Source organism: Pipra filicauda, unplaced genomic scaffold (assembly GCF_003945595.2).
Source record: "Pipra filicauda isolate LSUMZ 115617 unplaced genomic scaffold, ASM394559v2 scaffold828_size71222_pilon, whole genome shotgun sequence".
Lineage (NCBI taxonomy): Eukaryota > Metazoa > Chordata > Aves > Passeriformes > Pipridae > Pipra > Pipra filicauda.
Window position 1 is genome coordinate 18547 of NW_024105007.1, and position 12625 is coordinate 31171.

General features: G+C 56.6%; 2 protein-coding genes across 2 annotated transcripts in view; one reads left to right on the top strand and one right to left on the bottom strand.

Moving 5' to 3' along the window:
- LOC113994445 (zinc finger protein 239-like) overlaps window positions 1-12625 on the bottom strand; it is a gene marked incomplete at its 5' end in the record, with an annotated part of 44909 nt that overhangs the window by 8518 nt on the left and 23766 nt on the right. The window lies entirely within an intron of this gene.
- LOC113991689 (zinc finger protein 189-like) lies at window positions 3949-6565 on the top strand (the record flags this gene model as incomplete). Its single annotated transcript, XM_027728218.2, is given in 2 exon segments — window positions 3949-4332; window positions 5942-6565. Coding segments are annotated over 2 exon segments (1008 nt in total), but the record flags the coding sequence as incomplete, so codon positions are not given.

Below are 12625 nucleotides of genomic sequence, written 5' to 3' on the forward strand. Positions count from 1 at the left end.
CTCAGTAATCTCCCAGTCCCTCCCAGTGCCCCCTGGTTCCCCCCAGTGTGTCCCAGTATCCCCCAGTAATCCCCCAGTGCCCCCCAAAGCCCCCCAGCTGTCCCCAACATGTCCCCAGATGCCCTTGGCCTTTCTGTGAGCGGGAGGGGGGGTCGTTTTTGGTCAGAGGGTCCAGGGGGGCTCCTGGGGTGAGATGGAGGGTTGGGGACATCAGGGATGGGATTTGAGGACAGTGGGGAGGGATTTATGGACAATGGTATTGGGGATGTCAAGGGGGGAACTGGGGACACCGAAAGGGTCTTGGGGACACGAGGGGGGTCTCAGGACTCACCTGCTCATAGGGAAGCCCCTCCTCTCCCCCTCTAGGCCCCATTAACCCCCCCCAAATGTCCCTCAACTCCCCTTTGTTTCCTTTAATCCCCTTTCCCCTGCATACTTTTGAACCCCCAATGCCCCCAAAACCCTTTTAACTCCCCCAAATTCACCCAAAGCCCCCTAAAACCTCCCAAATCCCCATCCAACCCCCCCACAGATCCAGCCAAATCTCCCCCAGGCCCCCCTCAAATCCCTTCCAACCCCCCTCGGAAGAGAGATCACCTGGCACCCTGGGACAGGAACACAGTGGGCTGTACTGGGGGCACTGGGCTGTACTGGGAGGGCACTGGGGGGGGGCTCAGGTGTCCCATGACAACGTGGCCCAGCTCCAGGAGAGATCTGGGGAGCAGTGAGGAGGTACTGGTCTGTCCTGGTCTGTCCTGGTCTGTACCTCCAATCCTCAAAGCCCCTCCCCAGCATCCCCAGGACCCTCTGGGACCCCAAAGCCCCCCAGACTCCCCCCAGGCCCCTGACTTGGTCCTGCTGCCCCTTGAGCATCTGCAGCTGCTGCAGAACCAGGCATTTCATCAGCAAATGTGCAGGTGACCCCAAGCTGGGGGTGTGTTGATGTGCTGGAAGGCAGGAGGGCTCTGCAGAGGGACCTGTGTGAGGAAGAGTGAGTCAGCAGGAGCAGGGAAGTGATTGTTGGGCTGGAGTGAGCACTGGTGAGGCCACCCCTGGAGTGCTGTGTCCAGCTCTGGGCCCCTGAGTTGAGGAAGGCCCTGGAGGGGCTGGAGCAGGTGCAGAGAAGAGCAGCGAGGCTGGGGAAGGGAGTGGAGCCCAAGTGGTGTGAGGAGAGGCGGAGGGAGCTGGGGGTGTTGAGGCTGGAGAAGAGGAGGCTCAGGGGAGACCTCCTGACTGTCTGCAAGTCCCTGCCAGGAGGTTGGAGCCAGGTGGGGTGGGGCTGTTCTGCCAGGAAGCAGCAGTAGGACAAGAGGGCTGGGTCTTGAGCTGTGCCAGGGGAGGTTTAGGTTGGATATTAGGAAGCAATTTTTTCCCAAGAGAGCAATCAGGCCTTGGAATGGGCTGGGCAGGGAGGGGATGGAGTCAGCGTCCCTGGAGGTGTTGAAGGTGAGAGTGGATGTGGCCTCAGTGCCATGGTCTGGGAAGCACAGCGAGGTTGGATCCAGGGTTGGACTTGATGATTTGGGAGGTCTTTTCCAACGTGGCTGATTCTGTGATTCTGTGATTGCCATTCCTATGGCAGCACATGCTTGAGGCTCTATCCCCAGGGTGATAGAGATGTCTGTCCATATCTATCTCCAAGGTTAGTCTGTAAATGTGTGGTGTTAGCAAAGCAGGCTGAGTTCTGGGCTGGTTGTAGAAGGAGAAAGAAGCCCAGAGGCCAGTGCAGGCAGGCAGCCCTGAGCTTGCACCTGATGTCCCCTCCCTGCAGGTTCCTGTCCTTGAGCCCAGGCCCTGAGGTGAGGCTGAGAAGTGGCGCGGAGGTGAGCCCAGAGCTGTCCCTGAGGTGAGGCTGAGAATAAGTGCAAGGCAGAGGTGCTGCTGAGGAAGGAGAGCCCCGTGGTGGGGAAGAAGTGAAGCTGTGAGTGCCCATCCCTGAGAAGGTGCTGTGTCCATCCCCTGTGTGCCAGGTGAGCTGGGGCTTTGCTGCAGAGCTGCGGGTGCTGATTTGAGCGTCTCCAAGTGCTGAGATGGTGGGCACCCAGGAACACAAACTGTGCCTGGCCACGGAGCCTGCAAGGAGGAGCAGAGACAGCGGTGGCAGTGTGGGGTCCAGGTTGTCCCTGTGCCTTCCCCTGCAGGCCCTGTCTGTCCCTGCTGGGCCCCTGTCCATCCCCATCAGGTCCCTGCCCGTCCCCCCGGGCTGAGCTCCCCCCAGGAAGTGCCGTGGAGCTGAAGCTGCTGCCATCCCCCCCCTGCAGCTGCTGCCCCAGCCAAGGGAGCAGCAAAGGCAGGGCCAGGAGCAGAGGCAGCAGCAGGGGAGCCCTGGGGGGCCGGGAAGGTCTTGTGTGGGTCAGGAAAGAGGCGCTGGGCACGAGGCCGGGGCTGTGCTGAGCAGGCCCAGCCCTCACATCCCCCCAGCCAACGCCGGCTGCCCGGGGGGCTTGGGAGGGACCCCCAGCCCGTGTGCCCCACACTGAGCTGGCAGAGAGAAAGCCAAGGGACAGGGCCATTGCAGGGCCACGGGTGAGGGACAGGCAGGGCCATTGCAGGGCCACGGTGAGGGCACAGCCTGTGGCAGCAGAGCTGCCCAGGGCCGGGGGCAGCCGGGGGTGTTGGGACCAGCCAGTGCTGGGGCCGAGCAGAGCACGAGGCCTCTTGCAGAGCCCTGGAGCAGCCTCCCACTTGCCAGCCCTGCCCTGGTGGGGTGACACTGTCCCCTCCCTACAGGACACTCCCCCGAAATCTTCAGGGGGGCCTTTTGTGTCTATTCCTGGTTGCTGATTCCTGCTGGGGACCTGAGGGAACCTCTGCAATCCCATGCATGGGGCACAATCTCCTCTCCAGAGCTTGACTCACTGCAGACTGTGCCGGGAAATCTGTGCTGGCAGCCCCAGTATGTCACGATCCCCCGTGCTCCCTCCAGGATATTTGGGATGAGTTCCACCTTCCCGGGCATCCATGGGATGGGGGGCGATTGTTCTCCTGCTGTTGCTGTTGCTGCTCCGCCCCTGTCCCTGCCCTTCCTGCTGCTGTCGGGTGAGCGGAGCGGCCACGATGGGAAAGGGGCGAGAGAAGCGAAAAGAGCGGGTGGGACCCCCAAAGGGAGCGTGAGGGGCGGTGGGTCACCACCAAAGGGAGCTGGGGGGAGCCGGACTTTGGGGGGCGGGTGGGAAAGGGGTGGGAGAGGGGGGCTACGGGGAGGGAGAGGGGGATAATCTTCATATTTTGGAGTATTTTTCAGCTGAATTTCCGCTTTGTGCGGTTTGGGGGGATGAGGATCTTCTTACTATTTCTGAGAGATTTTTTTGCCTGTATCTGGGTGGTTTGTGCTTTTCTGGGCTGAAACTTGGTGTTTTGGAGGTTTTTATGGTCACAGGATGCCTGGTGAGTTCTAGAGATGGACTTGGGAGGAGGAACCCCCAAGCCAACGCGCTCAGCCCTTGTTTTCCCCCCATCAGGATTTGTCCTTCCCAAAGCTTGGGCGGATGGAGGAGGAGGCTGCGAGGAAGAGGAAGATGCCTTGGTCCCCCCAGGCAGGTGAGGAGGAAGTCAGTGTCCCTTTGGGCGGGTGTTGTGCTGGCTCTGTCAGCCGAGCATGGCCCCGGCTGCAGGACAACCCCGCTGGCGCCGCCGTCCTGCCGGGGCCGGAGTTGGGGGGATGTCCTTGGCCTTCCCTGTGGGCCGGAGGCAAATCCCCTCCTGTCCTTCTTGCTTCCTGCCCCAGACCCCGAGGTGAGGCCGGAGAGCCCGGAGGACAAATCCCCCCATGAGACCCTGGTGGGAGAGGCCGTTTTGAAGGGCTCCCCGGCGCAGGAAGGCAGCGGGGAGGAAAAGGGCCGGAGATCCCCCCGCAGGAGGGGCTCCAAAGCCATCCCAGGGTGCTCTGAGGAGGAAAGAGCCAGCCTGTGCTGGGAAGGCAGCCGGAGCTTGAGGGGGAGCTCTGACCTGGTGGTCTCTGAGCAGCCTCCCAGCAGGGAGAAACCCTTCAGGTGCTTGGAATGTGGGAAGAGCTTCAACCGTAGCTCCGCCCTGCTCCAACACCAGCACATCCACACTGGGGAACGTCCTTACACGTGTGGGCAATGTGGGAAGAGCTTTAACCGTAGCTCCAATCTCTGCACCCATCGTCACATCCACACTGGAGAACGGCCCTACAAGTGCTTGGAATGTGGGAAGAGGTTTCGGACCAGCTCCAATCTCCTCCTGCATGAGCAGACACACACGGATGAGAGGCCCTTCTGCTGCACCGACTGTGGGAAGGGCTTCAACCGGAACTCCAACCTCGTCAGGCACAAGCACATCCACACTGGAGAACAGCCTGGGAAAGCGGTGGGAGAGGAGGGGTAGGGGGAGGAGGGAGAGTGGGAGTGGATGTGCATTGGGGGTGCCTTGTTGTCTCCGTGACTTGATCCTTGGAAAGTGGTGGAGGGTGGAGAGAGGGGGAAGCTGTGAGAGCCTGGAGAGGGGGGAGCTCGGGCCCCCTGTGCTGAGCCAGGAGTTGGGGCCGTGCTGTTGGTGCCAAATTGCCCCTGGTCAGGCTGAACCCAGAGCCCGCCCACGTGTCAGGGGCCCGATCCGCTCCCTGCTCTTGTTGCCCTGGGGAAGCCTCTGGTGTCCCCTGGCCTGTGGGACTGTTTGGGTGCCTTGGGCACAGCCGACCCTTGTGTGGGTCCCCCCCACGGTGGGGGTTGGTGTTTCTGGGTCAGGCCCCGCCGGCTCCATTGTCAGCCCGGTGCCGGCGGGGGGGACACAGCGGGTTTGGGGCCCCCCGGGAGTGCCGGGGGTGGGTGTGGAGCCCGGGAGCTGCCGAGTGTGGAGGGCGGAGCGGGGAGATGGCGGAGCTGGGGGACCCCCGGCAGCCTGGAGGGGGGAGCACGGAGAGGGAGGAGCCCCAGGACCCCCGGGAGCCTGAAACAGGGGGCATGGAGAAGGGGAAGCCTGAACAGTGGGGACCCCTGGGATCCCTGGGACAACAGAGTGGAGAACCTGGAGAGGGGGAATGTCTGGGAACTTGGCATCCCGAAGGCGAGAGTCAGAGGAGAAGGGACCCTTGGAACCCCCAATGCTGCCAGCATCCCTGACTGGGACCCCCAGCATCGCAGAGAGGGAAGCTGTTCCCAACCCCAGAGGCGACAGACCAGAGAGGGGTAACTCCTGGGAGAATTTCTTTGGGTTAACCTTCATATTTTAAAGTATTTTCTGGCTGAATCTCAACTTTTTGCAGTTTGGGTGGGCGAGGGTCTTCTTGCATGTTTTGAGAGGGTTTTTGCCTGAATCTCAGAGGTTTGGGTTTTTCTGGGCTGAATGTTGATGTTTTGGAGGTTTTTATGGTCACAGGATGCCCGGTGAGTTCTAGAGATGGACTTGGGCAGGAGGAACCCCCAAGCCAACGCGCTCAGCCCTTGTTTTCCCCCCATCAGGATTTGTCCTTCCCAAAGCTTGGTCGGATGGAGGAGGAGGCTGCGAGGAAGAGGAAGATGCCTTGGTCCCCCCAGGCAGGTGAGGAGGAAGTCAGTGTCCCTTTGGGCGGGTGTTGTGCTGGCTCTGTCAGCCGAGCATGGCCCCGGCTGCAGGACAACCCCGCTGGCGCCGCCGTCCTGCCGGGGCCGGAGTTGGGGGGATGTCCTTGGCCTTCCCTGTGGGCCGGAGGCAAATCCCCTGCCTGTCCTTCTTGCTTCCTGCCCCAGGCCCCGAGGTGAGGACGGAGAGCCCGGAGGACAAATCCCCCCGTGAGACCCTGGTGGGAGAGGCCGTTTTGAAGGGCTCCCCGGCGCAGGAAGGCAGCGGGGAGGAAAAGGGCCGGAGATCCCCCCGCAGGAGGGGCTCCAAAGCCATCCCAGGGTGCTCTGAGGAGGAAAGAGCCATCCTGTGCCAGGAAGGCCGGAGCTTGAGGGGGAGCTCTGACCAGGTGGTCCCTGAGCAGCCTCCCAGCAGGGAGAAGCCCTTCAAGTGCTTGGAATGTGGGAAGGGCTTCAGGAAGAGCACCAACCTCCTCTGCCATCAGCGCATCCACACTGGGGAACGTCCATACACTTGTGGGGAATGTGGGAAGAGTTTCAGTGACAGCTCCAACCTTAACCGACACCAGCACATCCACACTGGAGAACGGCCATACCCATGTCAGGAATGTGGGAAGAGTTTCAGGGACAGCTCCGACCTGATCCAACACCAGCACATCCACACTGGAGAACGACCCTACACATGTGGGGAATGTGGGAAGAGTTTCAGAGTCAACTCTTACCTGATCAAACACCAGCGCATCCACACTGGAGAACGGCCCTACAAGTGCTTGGAATGTGGGAAGAGGTTTCAGAACAACTCACATGTCATCCAGCACCAGCGGACGCACACGGATGAGAGGCCCTTCCGCTGCACCGACTGCGGGAAGGGCTTCAAGCAGAACTGCAACCTCATCAGGCACCAGCGCATGCACACCGGTGAGAGGCCCTACAAGTGTGGGGAGTGTGGGAAGAGCTTCACCCAGAGCTCTGCCTTGACCAAACACCAACGGACCCACCAGTAAGGGAAGCCCTGTGAGTGCCCCGACTGCGGGAAGAGCTTCGGCCGCTGCTTCCACCTTGAATGAAGCCCCTGATGGTGAGGCAACCCCTGGAGTCCAGTGACTGTCAGTCCATCCCTTTTGACCGCAAAGGGCCAGTCCCCTTTCCCAGGGACACATTCTTCCAACAGAACCCTTTTCGGGGGGTGTGTGGAGATTCCTGCCTTGGCTGGGGACCCCCCCCAGGGTCAGTCCTGGAGGTTGAGAGCAGAGATCTCCCCACGAGCGTTGGTCTGGGGAAGTTCCATCCATCTCTAATTAAGAATTATTGCTTTTGTGGCAGCTTGAGTAGAATTGCTTCAACAATTGCTTTAATGTAGAGCACTGTCCTATCTTATCCTGTACTCCTTGTAGTCTTGGTGTTTGTACTGTGCAGTAAATAATTCTGATGAAGATCTTTTGTCTGATCATTTGTAACTATAACTAACTCATTTCTATCAATAGATCTGTTTTGCCATTATTAAAATCTGGGCGACAAAAGTGGTTCAGTCACACCTCTGTAATTCCTCTAAATTGCAACTGTTGGCATAATGCAAGTGAGATTGGATACAGCACCCCCAGCACCACACTTTCCATGCACCCCTGTGTCCAAAGACCTCAATGGGACTGTTGAACCCACCAGACTATCCCCCTTTTCCACCCTTCTCCCTGTAACTCCCACTTTCCCATTTTTCCCTCAATCCCCATTTCCCCCCCCCCAACAGTTTAGGGGTCCCAACCGCCACTTTTTACCCCCTCTGTGGGCACTGAGGGAGAAAATGAGGCTGCACACACAGAGTTCCATTTCAGGACTTGTCCACCCATCTTTCCGGCATCCCCCTTTCATTGGGGTTCCTTTGGAAACAGCGCCTGGGCTTTGTCTTTTAGTCCACTGGAATTCCCAGCATGGCCCCAAAGCAGTGCCCTGATCCCACACATTCCCCTCCCCTCATGTGCTGGCTGTGTTCAGCCACCAGAGAAAAACACAGGCTGCCATGCAGAGCGTTCCAAGTGGTTTCCACTTTGGCAAACAGCCCTCTCTGGATGGAAAACACCAGTCAAGGCCAAAACACTCCTTTTGGATCCTGATTAACTGAATGCAGCTGCTGCTGCCTTAACTTGTTTCCCACAGAAATTTTCAGGGTTCCTTTGCTTCCAGGAGGCCCCACATGTCACAATGGCCCCTTGATTCCATGAGCTTCCACAGTCTCCAAAGGTTCCTTTAGTTCCATGAGGCCCTGCAGTCCCCAAATGCCCTTTGGATTCTCGGAGATTTCCCATTGTCCCAGGGTCCCTTGTGCTTCAGAAGGAGCTGCAGTGGGACAGTGGCCCCTTGGTTCCGTGAGCTCTGCAGTGTTCCAGGAATCCTTGGGTTCCAGGAGAGCCTGCAGTTTCACAAGGAGCACTTGAATGCAGGAGGTTCTGCAGGGTCCCAATGGCCCCTGGATTCTGGGAGGTTCAGAAATATCTCAGGGCTCCCTTGGTTCCAGGAGGACACATGTCACCAGGAACCCTTGGTTCCAGGAGGTTTGACAGTGTCCCAGAATTCCTTTGATTTCATGAGGCCCTGGATTGTCCCAATGGCCTCCTGATTCCATCAGCCCCTCGATGTCACAATGGTCCCTTGGTTCCAGGAGTTTCTATGGTGTCCCAGGGTTCCTTTTTTTCCTTGGGACCTGCAGTGTCACAATGGGCCCTGAATTCCAGGAGTTTTCCCAGGGTGACAGTGCTGCCTTGATTCCATGAGATTGCCCAGTGTCCCAGGGCTCCTTTGGCTCCAGAAGGCCTTGCAGTGTCCCAATGGTCCTTGGTTCCATGAGGTTCCACCATGTCCTTGCTGGAACATGCTCTGGGATCTGGACAGGCTGGATCAATGAGGCCAAGTGTCAGGGCCTGCCCTTGGGTCCCAACAAGCCCCTGGAACGCTCCAGGCTGGGGGCAGAGGGGCTGGAGAGCTGCTCAGCAGGAAGGGACTTGGGGGTGCTGCTTGACAGGGGCTGGATATGAGGCAGAGTGTGCCCAGGGGGGCAAGAAGGCCAAGGGCATGGTGGCCTTTGTGGAGAAGAGTGTGGCCAGCAGGAGCAGAGAACTGATTGCCCCTCTGTGCTGGGCACTGGGGAGGCCCCACCGGGAGTGCTGTGTCCAGTTGTGGCCCCTCAGTGCCAAAAGGCCCTTGAGGGGCTGGAGCGTGTCCAGAGAAGGGAACGGAGCTGGGGAAGGCTCTGGAAAACATGTCTGCTGAGGGACGGCTGAGGGAACTGGGCTTGTTGAGTCTGGAGAAGGGGAGGCTCAGGGGGGACCTCATTGCTCTCTGCAATGACCTGAAAGGAGGTTTTAGTGGGTGTGGGGGTTGGTCTCTTCTGCAAAGCCTTTAGTGACAGGAAGAGAGGAAATCGCCTTAAATTGCATCAGATGAGATTTAGATTAGATGTTAAAAAATCCTTTTTCCACTGAGAGAGTGTTCAGGCATTGGAACGAGTAGCCCAGGGAGGTGGTGGAGCCTCTGGAAGTGTTCAGGTGTGTGGTGGGTTGACTTTGGCTGGACACCAGGTGCCCTCCCAGCCACTCTATCACTCCCCTTCCCAACAGGACATGGGAGAGAGTAAGGCGGGAAAAACAAAATAGTGGGTTGGGATAAGGCAGTTTATTTAAAGCAAAAAGCAGAACAAAGCTTGTGCACACAGAAGCCAAAGACAGCAGGGTTTGTTCTCTGCTTCCCATGAGCAGCCATGGTCGGCCACTCCCGAGGAGCAGGGCTTGGGTCCGCGGGACGGTTCCTCAGCAGGCAGCCATCAGACAATGAATGCCCCCCTCCTGCTCCCTGCCTCAGCTTTTAGAGCTGAGCTGACCTCCCATGGGCTGCAATGTCCCTTGGCTCAGTTGGGCTCAGCTGGCCTACTTGGGTCCCCTGCCAGGCTCTTGCCCTCAGCTAAGGAAGGAATGTCCCAGTGTTGGTGCTGTGCTCATGTTGCTGTAGAATTTAGGTGCTGAAAAAATCTCCCAGAGCAGTTAATTAGGGGTGAGATAAGAAAGGGTTTATTTTGCCAAGGCAGAAGACGGTACAAGACGTGCGCCCCTGTGCCCGAGAGGTTACATTTTATAATACCATCCATCCAATCCCAAATGTGTCCACACTGTGGCCTTTACTCTGGACCGCCTCAGGTCCACCCCCTGAAAATGGGTCTGGGGTGCATTTTGAGACCCTCTGTTCATCCCATCTTCACCAGCATCAGAGCACAAAGGGTACATAGTCACCCAGTTTTTGACCGTGTTCTGTGGTTTAGGCCCTGATATGCTGTTCTGCCAACAATCTAGGCCTTGCCTTGACAAAAGACTAAACATTTCTGCTTTAGTCAGGGGTAGGAGTGATAGAGGGAGCATAGAATGGGGTAAGAGGGTTAAGGAATGTGTAAACAAGTGTGCTATAGAGAAAGGGAAAGGGACAAGGGACAAGGGAGGGAGGGTTGCTGCTTTTAAAATCTACTTATAAAACTTACAAGTATTAGAAAAATAAAAACCATTAGGGGCTTAAGGCATCACTCAGCAGTGGCCAAAACACTGGGGTGTTCTCAACCCCCTTCCAGCTGCCAATGCCAAGCTCAGCCCTGGGAGGGCTGCTGTGGGGAACTGAACTGCAGCTCAGCCAGACCCAACCCAAATATCTATGGCACATGTTCTATAGAATCCATCCTTAGGTGTTGTATGATAGATCTGTAAGATATTACATATAATAAACAATAATAAGGTAAGTGTCCTCCTTAGGGACACCACCCCCTCCCTACCTACTGCCTGGGTTTGTTCCCTGGGGGTCTCTGCAGCAGCAAGCACAGCCCCACACTGACTGCTCTGGGCTGTGCAGGCATTTGTGGTTCTGCCTGTCTCACACACCCCCCCAACCTTGGGATGGATCTGGATGTGACTGGATGTGATGTCACAAGGAGGATGTGATGTTATGGAGAGGTGTGATGTCATAGGGGAGATGTGATGTCACAGGGAGGATGTGATGTCATGGGGATTATATGATATTACAGGAGAGGTGTTATGTCATACGATGGATGTGATGTTATAGAGGAGATGTGATGTCACAGGGAGGATGTGATGTCACAGGGGAGCACGTGGTATCACAAGGGAGGACGTGACATCACAGGGGAGGTGTGATGTAACATGATGGTTGTGGTGCCATAGGGGAGAATGTGATGTCATGGGGAGGTGTGATGTCATAGGGAAGCTGTGATGTCACGTGGAGGACATGACATCACAGGGATGATATCTCAGAAGAGGTGCAATGTCATATGATGGATGTGACGTCCTAGGGGAAATGTGATGTGACAGAAACAATGTGATGTCACTGGGCAGGTGTGATGTCATTGGGGAGCTGTGATGTCATATGATAGATGTGATGTCATAAGGGACCTCTGATGTCACATGATGAATGTGATGTCATAGGGAGCTGTGACATCACAGGAGAGCTGTGATGTCACAGGAGAACTGTGATGTCACAGGGGAGGCCGTAACGTCACAGGGATTATATAACAGGAGAGAGGATAAGATCACAGGAGAGATGTGATGTCATATGATGGATGTGACACCATAGAGGACCCTTGATGTCACAACAAGGATGTGATGTCACGGGGAGTATGTGATGTCATACAGGAGCTGTGATGTTATGGGAGTGTCATGTCATATGATGGTTGTGAAGTCATGGGGTAGATGTGACATCACAGGAGAGCTGTGATGTCATGGGGAGGTGTGATGTCATATTATGGTTGTGACATCATATGGGAGATGTGATGTCACAACAAGGATGTGATGGTACAGTGGAGATGTGATGTCATGGGGAGGATGTGATGTCAGAGGAGAAAGACGTGATATCTTTGGGGAACTGTGATGTCACAGGGAGGACGTGATGTCAGCGGGGAGGATGTGATGTCACAGGAGAGGCGTGATGGCACAGGGGATGATGTGATGTCACAGGGCAGGTGTGATTTCACAGGGGAGCTGTGATGTCACAGGGGAGGATGTGACATCACATGGATGATGTGATATCATAGGAGAAGTGTGATGTCATATGGTGGATGTGACCTCATAGGGGAAATGTGATATCCCAGGAAGAATGTGATGACACAGGGTAGGTGTGATGTCAGAGGGATGATAGGATATCACAGGAGATGGATTTGATGTCACAGGGGAGATGTGATGTCACAACAAGGATGTGATGTCACAGGGGAGATGTGATGTCACAACAAGGATGGGATGTCACAGGAGAGGTGTGATGTCATAGGGGAGCTGTGATGTCATATTATGGTTGTGACGTCACGGGGGAACTGTGATGTCACAAAGAGGATTTGATGTCACGGGGAGGATGTGATGTCGTATGGGAGCTGTGATGTCACAGAGAGGTTGTGATATCACAGGGATGCTATGATATCACGGAAGAGATGTGATGTCATATGATGGTTGTGATGTCATAGAGGAGCCTTGATATCACAATAAGGATGTGATGTCACGGGGAGGATGTGATGTCACGGGGAGGGTGTGATGTCACAGGGCAGCTGTGATGTCATATGGGAGCTGTGATGTCATGGAGAGTATGTGATGTCAAGTGTGCGGGGTCGGCCACGGGAACTTTGCTTTTCCCTGCACGGAGGGTTTGTCACCGGGCGCACATGGACTGGGAGAACTTTGCCTGCCGGAGCCGCTCTCCCTGCACCGCCAGGAAGAGCAGGGACCGCATCGCCCCGGCCGCAGCGGCGCAGAGGCTGCTCGGGAGGTGACAGTGTGCTAGAGGGAGCTGCCCACTCGCTGTCCTCACTGCCTGCACAGCGCAGGGCTGGGGGGAATTGAGCCAGGCAGGAAAAGGGAATGGCGGCCATCCCACGGGGCTGAAATGATCCGGGAAGCAGCAAACAGCCTGGCTGGGGGGAGCACAGTTTGGGAAGGGGGCACAGGGAAAAAACACTGTGATGTTCCGGGGTAAATAACAGAAAATAAACAGAGGAGGGTCCCCTTTCAGATATGGTTTATAGATCAGTGCACTGTGTATAGTGTAAGATAGCTTCAGAAAGGTAAGAATGCAGTTTCTAC